The 13,499-nt window shown below is 42.4% G+C and overlaps 1 protein-coding gene across 5 annotated transcripts in view; it reads left to right on the forward strand.

Moving 5' to 3' along the window:
- Window positions 1-13,499, forward strand: part of LOC137431519 (arf-GAP with GTPase, ANK repeat and PH domain-containing protein 1) — a 709,868-nt gene that overhangs the window by 588,409 nt on the left and 107,960 nt on the right. For all 5 annotated transcript variants that reach the window (XM_078782192.1, XM_068122904.2, XM_068122907.2 and 2 more), the window contains one exon: window positions 6,875-7,027. In XM_078782192.1, the coding sequence (XP_078638318.1) occupies window positions 6,875-7,027 (153 nt within the window). The remainder of the gene's footprint in view (window positions 1-6,874; window positions 7,028-13,499) is intronic.

Below are 13,499 nucleotides of genomic sequence, written 5' to 3' on the forward strand. Positions count from 1 at the left end.
ATGCAGCTTCAAGCCATTGTATATTGCACGAAGTGTTTCTCGGTCAGAATTGCAGCACACAGTGTTTGCATGGGACGACCTATGCTTTACACTGTTGTCGATTATATTAGCGGACATATCGCGTGTGCCACATTGTTTCTTCCACCTTTTATATTTGCCTGGTCCGCAATATTTGGCCCTTCCAGGATAAGTTTCACCAGTGTTAGTAGATTGTTTGCACCTATTCCTTCTGGCAATCTTTAGAGAAGGAACCAAATAAATTTACCTGTTTCTGCATCGTATTCTTCCGGACTATGTTTGCTGCTTTGGCCAGGACTGTGGCATCTGAGTCATCCCTATTGTCACAAGCATCCTTCAAAAGCTTCTCCGATACCTTTGTCATAAGCCAACAGCACTTCCCTTCCCCGAGGAACTTCTTTCAAATTAGGGACCAATTCTAACAGTTTTACTTCAAGCCTGGTTTAATCGGGAAACTCATCTGTTGGAGTCTAGCATCATACATTTTGGCTAAATCAGACAGTTTAAACACGTAGCTTTGTATTTCTTCTGACGTTGATATATGCCACAAATTCTGGCAAGGCCACAGCCTCAGCAGGTGCTTCACTGGAAGAGGAAAAACAACTTTTCCACCTTGCTTGTCAGCATTATATGCTCCATTGTACACACCAACCAGGCAATTTCTATGATACTGTGCATCTAGTGTGTGCACCTCTGCCAATGCTAATTTTGTTTTGTTGTTTTTTGGAGTTTTGTTGCACATTCTTTAATAAGGGCATCAATGTTGTTTGTTCTTTCTTTATGCATGAGGCCTCCTCGTTGATCACAAAAGAAGCACTTTGGTTGCTGATAATTTGCTTTGGTAGAAGTATCAAGCCTGTGTTTTGTTTTCGTTGGTTTGCGTTCATATACAGTGCATTCAGAAAGTATTCAGACCCCTTCACTTTTTTCACATTTTGTTATGTTGCAGCCTTATGCTGAAATCGTTTGAATTCATTTTTTCCCTCATCAATCAACACTCGATACCCCATAATGACAAAGAGAAAACAGGATTTTAGAAAGTTTTGCAAATTTATTAAAAATAAAAAACTCAAATATCACATTTACATAAGTATTCAGACCCTTTTCAATGACACTTGAAATGACAACTGTCATTCTGGTTTACTATGACACTTGACTTTGCTATGACACTTGAACATAGCTCAGGTGCCTCCCATTTCTCTTGATCATCTTTGAGATGTTTCTACACCTTGATTGGAGTCCACCTGTGGTAAATTCAATTGATTGGACATGATTTGGAAAGGCACACACCTGTCTATATAAGGTCTCACAGCTGACGATGCATATCAGAGCAAAAACCAAGCCATGAGGTCGAAGGAACTGCCTGCAGAGCTCAGAGACAGGATTGTGTCGAGACACAGATTTGGGGAAGCCTACAAAAAAATTTCCTGCTGCATTGAAAGTTCCCAAGAGCACAGTGGCCTCCATAATTCTTAAATGGAAGAAGTTTGGAACAACCAGCACTCTTCCAAGGGCTGGCCGCCCGGCCAAACTGAGCAATCGAGGGAGAAGGACCTTGGCAATAGAGGTGACCAAGAACCCGATGGTCACTGGCTGAGCTCCAGAGATCCTGTGTGGAGATGGGAGAAACTTCCAGAAGGACAACCATCACTGCAACACTCCACCCAACTGGGCTTCATGGCAGAGTGGCCAGACGGAAGCCTCTCCTCAGTGAAAGACACATGAAAGCCCACAGAATCCTGTTTCTCACAGTCTGAGAGTCCTTTAGGTGCTTTTTTGCAAACTCCAAGCGAGCTTTCATATGCCTTTCACTGAGGAGAGGCTTCCGTCTGGCCACTCTGCCATAAAGCCCAGATCGGTGCAGCGTTGCATTGATGGTTGTCCTTCTGGAAGTTTCTCCCATCTCCACACAGGATTTCTGGAGCTCAGCCAGAGTGACCATCGGGTTCTTGGTCACCTCTATTACCAAGGCCCTTCTCCCCCGATTGCTCAGTTTGGCCGGGCGGCCAGCTCTAGGAAGAGTCCTGGTTGTTCCAAACTTCTTCCATTTAAGAATTATGTAGGCCACTGTGCTCTTGGGCAACCTTCAATACAACAACAACAACAACAACATGCATTTTAAGGCCATTTTCCCTGCTGGAGCGAGGGGGTCCCCATGACAATATTCTCCATTTTGCGCTATTTTCTGCATTTCTCCTTGTTAACCCACCATGCCCGCATTTCTTCTTCCACCATCTTTAGCCAAGTCTTTCTCGGTCTTCCCCGGCCTCTAGTTCCTTCTCCATTCATTTCCATCACTCTTCTCAACCAGTCACTTTCATCCTTCCTCAACACATGACCAAACCATCTCAACCTGTTCCTCTTCACCTTCCATGCAGCAGAGATTTTTTTTTGTCGTCTTCCCCAGATCTGTGCCTCGACACAATCCTGTATCTGAGCTCTGCAGGCAGTTCCTTCGACCTCATGGCTTGGTTTTTGCTCTGATATGCATTGTCAGCTGTGAGACCTTATACAGACAGGTGTGTGCCTTTCCAAATCATGTCCAATCAATTGAATTTACCACAGGTGGACTCCAATCAAGGTGTAGAAACTTCTCAAAGATGATCAAGAGAAATGGGAGGCACCTGAGCTAAATTTCAAGTGTCATCGTAAAGGGTCTGAATACTTATGTCAATGGTATATTTCAGTTTTTTATTTTTAATAAATTTGCAAAACTTTCTAAAATCCTGTTTTCTCTTTGTGATTATGGGGTATTGAGTGTAGATTGATGAGGGAAAAAATGAATTTAAACGATTTCAGCATAAAGCTGCAACATAACTAAATGTGAAAAAAGTGAAGGGGTCTGAATGCTTTCTGAATGCACTGTAATGTGTGTTTTGAGAGATTGTTTTTTGCCTTTTGAAGCTAATTGTCTTGAGAAAATTTGAGGTAACAAGTTTTATGGTAAACAGCTTTGTGAGCCTTGAGGGTATTAGCAATGCCATCACCATCATTTAACCGACTGAGGCTTATTCCCATTGGGACTGCAACATTTCCCAAATGCTTTCAAGTTATTTGCAATTGATATGTCGCCAGATGTCTGAGTCATCCTAGCTTTCTCTGGACATAACAAGGATTTAAACCCGGTGTTGGCTTAACGGTTAAAGGGGCTGGCTTGAGATCTCAGGGTCCTGAGTTCAAGCCCCTGTCTCCCGTTGAATTAACACCAGGTGGGTTGACTCAGCCTGTCGTCATTCCGAGGTTGGCAAAATGAGTACCAGCTTACTGGGAAGAATTAGCTATTTGGGTATACTGCGTCAGAATGGCGACCCGTGCAGAATTATGCCCAATAGCCTCGTAAACTGCTGTGACAGCCCTATGCATCTGAAGATGCAAAAGGAGTGGTCTTCTTCTTTAGTTGAATTTGAGGATGGAGGGAGGATATGTATGGCTTTTGGCTCATGGGTCTGTTTTCAACCCCCTCCCCACTCCAAAATATTGGCTTGTTTATCTTGAGTCCATTTATGTTCAATTTAATTTCATAAAACGCTTAATGTTTTTTGTATTTTTAAATTTTGGCTTATGTGCAATCGGCCAGAGATAAAATAACGTCCTCACGTTGGAATCACCTTGATCACTTCAACTGTTATTGTGTTAGGTTGGCCAACAGTTTAACATTGTTTTTAGAGGGGAAGACGAGAAGTGCAATTTGCTGATATAGCGATCTCCCGGTGTGGTTCTTTAGCGATGTATTCTGGCGTCTTTTTCAGTCTTGGTAGTTCAGAAAACCCTCGAGAATAAAAGTTTTGTACACATTTGATGCGGCGGCCATTTTTTTACATGATCAACCATCTATATGGAATACCTCTGTACTCCATGATATACAGTCACGTGAAAAAGTAAGTACACCCCATGTAAAGTTTTGACTTTTTCAACATATTTCAACATACAGCTATTTGATCTTCATTTCAACAATATTGATAGATAAAGGTGATATAATATAACAAATATCATGAAACATTTACATTTTGTAGTCCATTGTATAATTTAAATAAACATAAATGCAAATTTCACATGTGGAAAAAGTAAGTACACCCTTGGCTCTAATAGGTGGTATTGCCCCCTTTGGCAGAAACAACCTCCAGTAGGCGTTTCTTACAACTGTCTACCAGTCTCTGACATCGACTGGGAGAAATGTTTGCCCACTCCTCCATGCAGAATTCTTTCAGCTGTGCGATGTTTGAGGGGTTTCTTGCATGCACAGCTCGTTTCAAATCCCCCCACAACATCTCGATGGGATTTAGATCCGGGCTTTGACTTGGCCATTCCAGAACCCTCCATTTCTTTCTTTTCAGCCATTCCTTGGTGGATTTACTGGTATGTTTAGGGTCATTATCATGTTGCAAGGTCCACCTTCGGTTGAGCTTCAACTTTCCGATAGATGGCCTCACATTATCCTCAAGCACCCTCTTGTACAATGAAGAATTCATAGTGGATTCTATGACGGTGAGCTGCCCAGGTCCTGATACAGCAATGCTGCCCCAAACCATAATATTTCCACCACCATGCTTTACAGTTGGTATCAGGTTCTTGTGGTCAAATGCTGTCTTTGGTTTTCGCCAAACATGTCTTCTGGTACTGTGGCCAAATAGCTCTACCTTTGACCCATCTGTCCAGAGCACATTGTTCCAGAAGTGCTGGTCTTTGCCTCGGTGTTTATTGGCAAACTTTAGTCTTGCCCTGATGTTCTTTCTGGACAGCAAAGGTTTCCTCCTGGCACACCTCCCATGTAGATCAAATTTGTGCAGCCTCTTTCTAATGGTAGACTCGTGCACTTTGACATCAACAGTGGCAAGAGCTACCTGTAGGTCCCGTGATGACATTCTGGGGTTCTGAGAGACTTCTTTCAGCATCTTGCGGTCTGCTCTCGGGCTGAACTTGCTGGGGCGGCCTGGCCTGAACAAGTTGGCAGTTGTTTGGAATCTTCTTCACTTGTAGATGATCTTCCGGACAGTCGAATGATTGATTTCAAATTGTTTGGAGATCTTTTTAAATCCCTTCCCAGACTCGGAGGCATCTATAACCTTCTTTCTGAAGGCCTCAGAGAGCTCTTTTGATCTCGGCATGATGACGCCGCACACTTCAACAACAAAGAGCAAACCAAACTAAATGTCTGAGGTTTAAATCAGACAGGTTCCTCCAAGATCCTCTCTAACGATGTTCTAATCATTTGCACCTGAGCTGGTACACCTGATTCTAATTTAAGGTATTTGAAGTCGTGATAAATGTAGGGGTGTACTTACTTTTTCCACATGCGAAATTTGCATTTATGTTTATTTAAATTATACAATGGACTACAAAATGTAAATGTTTCATGATATTTGTTATATTATATCACCTTTATCTGTCAATATTGTTGAAATGAAGATCAAATAGCTGTATGTTGAAATATGTTGAAAAAGTCAAAACTCTACATGGGGTGTACTTACTTTTTCACGTGACTGTATATGTCAAAATTATCACAGTAAGTCAGCTTAATTTTTTTATCTAACATAAATGTAATCCCATAGAAACAGTTTACCGTTCACAAATTTGAAACATAAATTCACAACTTGTGGTGAAATCTGACTCGTCGATTTATGATTGACCTTTGTTTTTCTTTTCTTTTTTCCTTCTCTGAGTTGACACGTCCACTAATGTGATCGGAACACGCTCTTTGAAGGCCTTCCTTTCCAATTTGCCTCCAGCATGCACACTGTTGTCTTCTGAAATTGCACATTGGCAAATCAAGAAAGGCTTACAACCACAATTTATTTTCATCTTCAAAAAGATGAAAAACCTCGAGTAGCGCTCCATGTGGGCAGTCTCTTCACTAACTCAAACACGATTGGAGAATTCTCATACACAGCACCATTGCCATTGTTTTACGATTGCATATTGAAAAGATGGGAATGCAATGCTGGCCAGAAACTTGGAAAGAAGGACTCCAGTTTTTTTTCCCTTTCCTGAAATATATACTTTAAATCTCTCTTATCTTTAATTAGCGCCTCGATTGAAGTACACTGCTTGCAGGGTTGCTGTTCATGCAAATGATATGCACGTTGGCTTTGCGAATGTTGGCAGAATGTCAAGAAAAGGTATCACAATGCACTCTTCAGTTTGGCTTGAATACATAAAAGGTGCTGTCAGACTTAGTTCTGGCCCCTTTTCCCCCTTGATTTTGAAACCAGGCCTTATACTGGAGTGAAGTCATGAAATTTGGGAAGCGAGGAAGAAAGTAAAAAGTGGAATAATTGATCGTGAAAAATGGAGAGCTAATTAAATAAGGCCCTGGGGCGTAGAATTGTCACATTTGAAACTGCAGCATTTAGCACAAAAGCTGCTTCAAAAAGTGTTTTCGTTTGGCCTTTCAACAAGTACTCTGCTGATTTGGCCACGTGTTGGAGAACACATGGGCAGACATTTGTCCGAGCATTCAACTGTAAACTTAACATGTGGGTTTGTCTCCATTTCCTGCAAACCACCATCAGTTCCACCATTAAAATTTGAGTTTTGTGGAAGTGGGATGACAAAAGATTATAATTACATTTACAGAATCCCACTCGTGATCCTGCAAACTTTGCTTTAGATCCTGTGCTTGGCTTCTTTCATGACACAAATTATATCGTTAATTTACAGAATATATTGTTGCTGCATTCATTCCTCTTATTCCTTTTATTTTCCTTGGGTATATTTAGGATCATGATAAATTCAAAATTTCTGAGGGCTAGCAGCTTTATCAGATAGGAATATATAGCATTTCAGCCAGAAGCATTTGTGCATTTTTTTGCTCAGTGGAATGATGTAATCGAGTAAATGCATATTTCTGTCCTGGCAGCTGGAGCCATTTCAGGGTCACCTGGTTCTGGATCCACTGAGAGATCCAGCAGCGGTCTGGATCTTGTGTCATTTGCTGCTGCACGTGGAACGGAGCCACGACACCAGCGATCTTGTTCAGTCTCAAGCGCTGATCAGTGGACTGACATCAGTGGTAAGAATGATGATGTTAACGTGTATGAAATCAATGCTTGTTTATTTACTGTCGAGTAGTTTCTACACATTACCAACATGTGCAAAAATTGCACAACTTGTGTACAAATATTTGCTTCAAGGGAAATGCAAGAGAACATTTAAACTTTCGTTTAAACACCTGCAATCTTTTTCGATGGTTATTTAAGCTTTTCATGAAAAGTTGAATGTAATAGTTGGTTGTGGCTGTACGGCATGAATTCATGTCCAGTTATTGAGGCTGTCACGAGAGCGAGAATTTGTGAGAATGTGGCTTAACTTCACCTCTTCTCCAGTTTTTCCTCTTTATCTTTTTCTCTGTAGCCCTACACCATTAGTGGCTCTCAGCCTTATTTAGGGCGAATTTCAATTAGAACAAAAAAACAAATAAAAAACAGGACCAAGCTTACAAGATGTCTGAGTGTCATGCATTTGGTTGCGTGAAATAGCTGGGAAAAACATAGGGAAAGAGCTTCTTCCAAATACCAATGGCGCCCACACATATATTCCTGTGCTGTCAGAATTGCTATTGAGGGTCTGCATTCACACTGTACCAAACCTTCCCTGTCCTTGTTTTTAGCTCTACCAAACTATCACTATAACATTCCTCAGACCTTGGTATGGGGTTCCTTGTCTCTCCGAAAAGACCGACTGGACAACCCTCCCATCTACTTTCTCAACAATCCTCTCCAAGAAGGTCTGTCACTCAAGCTTTTGGGTCTCACTATCTGCCATGATCTTTCCTGGGAAAACCACATTTTCAACATGGCCTACAAAGCCAGTCGCCGACTGGGCATCCTCCGTCATGCGAAGTCTTTCCTTGGCACACCTGCGCTCCTCACCACATACAAGGCTTTCATCCGCAGCTCAATGGAAATACTGCTCTCTCCTCTGGGCTGGTGCTCCTGCCTCACACTTAGCTCAGCTTCACGCGGTTGAAACTAAAGCTTTCAGAATTATTGGAATCTCCGTCGATGAAGCTAACTCTGAGGGCCTTTCACTCCCTCATCACATGCAGTTTGGTGGACTTTCTGTTTTCTACCGACTCCGCTGTGTCCCCCAAATATTCCAACAGGTCGCACAAGATCTGCCAGCAACCCTCTCCTGGTAAAACTGCCAAAATCAAGACTCACTGCTCACCTTCACTCTTTCATTCCTCTTTTCTCCCACCTCTGGAACAAACTCCCTCACTCTCTTCAATCCCATTCCTCCCCCCAGGTCTTTAAAACAGCTGTTCACCACCATCTCTTATCTTCCCCTATCCAAAACCTTGGTCTTTTCTACCCCCATTAATTTCACCCCAGATCCACTTTTTTTGAAATACCGTTTTCTTTCCTTGAAGTCCTAGCAGTGTCCATGTGTTTTATACCTCTCTCCCCCCCGCCCCCCCCTGCCTTCCCATGCCCCCCAAGCCCTCTCCCTCCCACAGATCTCCCGATGTCCCTGTTCTCTGCTGTTGTACTTGTGTGCTTCCCTCTCTCTCCCCATCTTGTCTCCCGGTCCCTTTATTATATGTTTTTTATGTGTCCGTTTTTTTTGTGTGATTAATGTTACCTCTTGCAAGAGCCTCGATCTTGTATACAAAAAAAAAAGAATCGTCTTGACTTTATTCCAGCTCAAATAAATATGGTCAAATTCCATCACGAAGGAATATGGTCAAATTCCATAAGAAAACTCCAGCGTATTCTATGTAGTATTCAACGACTTGCATCAAAATGCAAGTGGTTTCTCAAAAGCTTTCGGTCGAGGTTGTCTCCTCAGGGGCGCTTCAAGTGCTGTGATGGAGGTAATCACAATGTCTGCCAGTGTCATTCTTTTCCCTTAAATTAATTTCATATTCTGAAACATGTAAACAACTATGGTGCATATTTGAGGAGAAAGTATATAAAAAACCCAATATGGTGCTATTTACAGCTCAATTTTGTTTCCCTTTGAATGTGTTTGTACTCCATTCCCTGAAAAAGAAATCTGAAAAATTATGGTAAAATTTAAATATCGTGTTGCATATTTATGTGTTTACCTTTGTTCATGCCCACATCTAGCTCTTACATGAACCCAACTCACTGTTAGCATGTGTTTTATGATTACTCATTGGAGAAGGTACATGCAGACAAATTTGGCTCGGCAAGATATGGGGTGTGTTTATTAGCACTTGGGAATAGCTGGTTTTAACTGAATTTGTATGTGTGCACAGCTTCTTAATGCTCAACAATGGCCACATGCCAGACCTAAGTAATCAAAACTGCTTGTGTGATAGCCCCATGTCTGTAGGGTAGGTGCATGGCGTTATCACACTTGCATTCGTCTGTCATATGATCTGACAAAGCCCAAAACCATGCAGTACAGTACTATTCTTATAAAAAACTAGGACATTTTTCGATGTTACGACATCGACCAATTATGCCTCCAACCACATTATTACATCATTATACAGACTCTAGCCAAGTTTGATTTAAATCTCTTCAGCTGTTCTCAATTTATCACATTTTTACCTGACATGAGATGCAGAAATCATCTCAAGGAGAGATGCAGAAAATAGGGCAAAATGGAGAAGATTGTTATGGGGACCGCAAGGCTAACCCCCGCTCTAGCAGGGAAAATGGCCTTTAAAATGCATGTTGTTGTTGTTGTTGTTGTATGACCTCTGACCTTTGATTTGTTGATGCCATAATCCAATCAGTTCATCTTTGCCTCATGTATACTTGTACCAAGTTTGTTCAAAATCCCATCACTGGTTCACAAGTCGGTGCGGCAACATAATTTTTCTTTAACATGACCTCTGACATCTGACCTTTGACCTTTTACACCCAAAATTTAATCAGTTCATCTTTTCATAATTATACATACCTGTACCAAGTTTGACTTAGAACCCTTCAGCTATTCTTAAGTTATTGCAGTAATGAAATAATTGTAACTTAACATGACCTCTGATCTTTGACCTCTTGACCCCAAAATTGAATCAGTTTATCTTTGCATCATAATATATAATTATCCCAAGTTTGGTGAAAACCCATGGCTAGTTCACAAGTTAGCTTGGTAACACAATTTTTACCTGATGGGACGGGATGTCTGACATTTGACCTTTGACCTCTTTTTTTTCTTTTTTCTTTTTCTTTTTTTTGTATACAGAATCTAGGCTCGGATAAGAGCTAACACATTGAACATAAAACATGCACAGACACATAAAACATGCAATGAAGGGAGCGGGAGACAAGAGCGGGGGAGAGGGAAGCACACAAGCACAACAACAGAAAAGAACAGGGACGTCGGTAGATTTGTGGAAGGGGGAGGGCTGGGGGAGGAGGGAGGGGTACATGGTATAAAGCAAATCAACACTTCTAGGAATTTCAGGAAAGAAGTTGGGGGATTTAAAGAGGCGGATTTGGGGTGTTTTAACGGGGGTAGAAAAGATCAAGGTTTTGAATGGGGGAAGATAAGAGATGGTGGTGAACAGCTGTTTTAAAGACCTGGAGGGAGGAGAGGGGTTGAAGAGAGTGTGGGAGTTTGTTCCAGAGGTGGGAGAAAAGAGGAATGAAGGAGTAAAGGTGAGCAGAGAGTCTTGATTTTGGCAGTTTAAACATAAGAAGTTTGCTGGCAGATCTTGTGCATCCTGCAGGAATATTTGGGGGCAGGGCACAGACAGAACAGGGGGAGCAAGTCCACAGAGGAGTCGGGAGAAGACAGAAAGACCACCTACCTGCCTGCAGTGAGAGAGAGAAAGGCCCTCACAGGCCTGGGGATTTCAGATGGCATCGGTAACCGTTTTTCGGTTCCGTGATTTAAGTTTATGGGAACCGATGGGAAACAAAATCCGGTTCCGTGCCCAAACCTAATGGGAAATGATTTTTTTTTCCTTTAGGATTTGTAAAGCAAAACATTTGTAGTACAAAATTTAAAATGTAGTCTCCAATAATAAATCCTATCATTTACATGTACGCAATGTAATTAATGCATGTTCATTATTGAGGTTGATGTTTATTATCAGAGAAGAGCAAATTCTGTCAATTTGATGGGCTGATCCGGTTTTAAAATTAATAAATTAATATTATTAAATTTTCGTTCATTTTTAAAATGTCAATGATATTGTATTTATTTATTATTTATGGACTATTGTTGTTGTAAACTGTTATCAATCTTTATGTTTTAATATTGAAATTATTTGCGTTTAGCAAAGTAGTATAGGCCTACCCAGTACTGATATAGGCCTAAGTATTTGTTGAATAAATTCTGGATTGGAACAAATGTACTGCAGTAGGTTCGGTTGTCAGTGTCTCCCTTTACCTTGTGAGTATAGGTCACGCCGTTCACGTAGTTTCCAATCGCCGTCAGTGGTGGACCGCTTATGCCCCGGCGCGATGCCTCCTTCCATATGTCTGTGTAATGAGTAGCACACACTTTACAGCGAAGCAATGTGACCAAGCCTTCCCCATCGCAAGCCGCTTCAAAATCGTCGCTGAATGACCATTTTCTAAATATTTTTCAGGCGACATTTTCGGGGTTTTTTTCGCTTAGCAACGGATGCCATTTTGAAAAGGAAGTCTGTGATTTAGACTGATGCGCATGTCCGTCAAAGCGGAAGTCATATCGCGAACCTGAATGTGGGAAACTACATGCTATCTGCTTTGCCGGCCTAATTTTGTTGGAAATAAAACTCAACTTCTGAAATAGTTAGCAGCAAATCACACGTGAAGGTAAATACTACATCTTTTTGCCTTGCACTGCCTTTCTGCGATGGGAAACGTACTTTCGGTTCCGTGTTTTTGCTATCACGTTGCCGACACGCTACCGGTAACGATCGTTTCCGTGAAATCCGCAGGCCTGCCCTCAGAATCAGCTTCATCGCGGGAGAGTCCAATGATTCTGAATGTTTTGGTTTCAAACCGTGTGAAGCCGAGCTAGGCCCAGAGGGGAGAGCAGTATTCCATTGAGCTGCGGGTGAAAGCTTTGTATGTGGTGAGGAGCTCAGAAGTGCCCAGAAAGGACTTCGCACGACGGAGGATGCCCAGTCGACAACTGGCTATGGAGGCCAGCTTGGAAATGTGGTTTTCCCAGGAATGAGCATGGCAGATAGTGAGACCCAAAAGTTTGAGTGACAGAACTTCTTCAAGAGGATTGTTCAGAAAGTAGATGGGAGGGTTTTCCAGACGGTCTTTTCTGAGAGACAAAGTGAGAGTGTGAGATTTGTCAGGATTGAAAGACATGTTCCACTTGTGTGACCAGTTTGTGATATTGTCCAGGTTTGTGGAGAGTGAAGAGGCTGCTGCCTGCCGACCTGAGGGTTGGGATATTGAGCGACAGAGTGGAGTCATTAGCAAAGAGACAGAGAGGATTTTCCAGAGAGTCGGAGAGATCACTATTGAAGACCAGAAAAAGCACAGGGACAAGAACACTGCCTTGAGGAACTCCAGCCTGAACAGGAAGGGGAGAAGAGAGAATTCCATTCAGGGCCATACGTTGACTGCGACCAGAAAGGAAGTCTGCAAGCCATGTGTGGAGGTTTCCATGGATACCATAAGAGGAGAGTTTGGTGAACAGGGCGGGGTGGCAGACCATATCGATGGCACGAGATATGTCAAGGGAGACAGCTCTGATTTCCTGTTTGGCATTGAGGACCTCCATCCATTGTTGAGACAGGAGATGCAGCATGCCCAGAAGAGAATGACCTGGTCTGAATCCAAATTGATGATCCTAGATCAAGCCATTGGTAAAGAGGAAGGATTTGATGTCAGAAGCGATGATCGATTCTATGACCTTGCTGATTATTGGGAGCAGGCTGATTGGTCTGTAGTTGCAAGGATCTGTTTTTCACACCTTTCTTGTTTAAAGCGGTAATGTTTGCTGATTTCCAAGATGATGGCAGATGACCTTGAGCAAAAGAGAGGGTGAAGAGAATTGATAGAGGGTGTGAAAGAGCGGCAGAGCAGGATTTTAGGACCCGTGGGCTGATGCCGTGTGGTCCAGTTGCAGAATCAAAGTCGAGGTTTGACAGAAACCTCTCCACCTTGTCAGGAGAGAAGGACAGAGTCCAGGAGCACCTGGGTTTGACTGGGTCTAACAGTCTGACAAGTCTAACAAGGGTAGACACACACTTGTTCTGAGCTTTGTGAAAGGAACTGAGATTGCCTTCAGTTGGATTAGCCTTCCAAGAGGCAAAGGCAAGTTGTTTCAGGGCAACTGCCTCACCACACGATTCAGTGTACCATGGACGGGAGGAAGGGTATGACAACTGAAGACGAGATGGGATGAATGTGTGCATGAGAGAGAGCAGTTTACTTTGGAAGAATTCCCAGGTAGAGTTGATGTCAGAGGCAGTAGAGATGGGAGACCAGTCCAGATGATTGATGGTTGATTGAAGACCATGCCAGTCAGCCCGAGTGAAATGCCACTCGTGGACGCTGAGGCGGCTCTCTGAGAATGGTCAGAGGGATGTCCACTTTAACAAGCATATGATCAGA

Source organism: Myxine glutinosa, chromosome 7, assembly GCF_964187855.1.
Source record: "Myxine glutinosa chromosome 7, kmMyxGlut1.1, whole genome shotgun sequence".
NCBI classification, from domain to species: Eukaryota; Metazoa; Chordata; class Myxini; order Myxiniformes; family Myxinidae; genus Myxine; species Myxine glutinosa.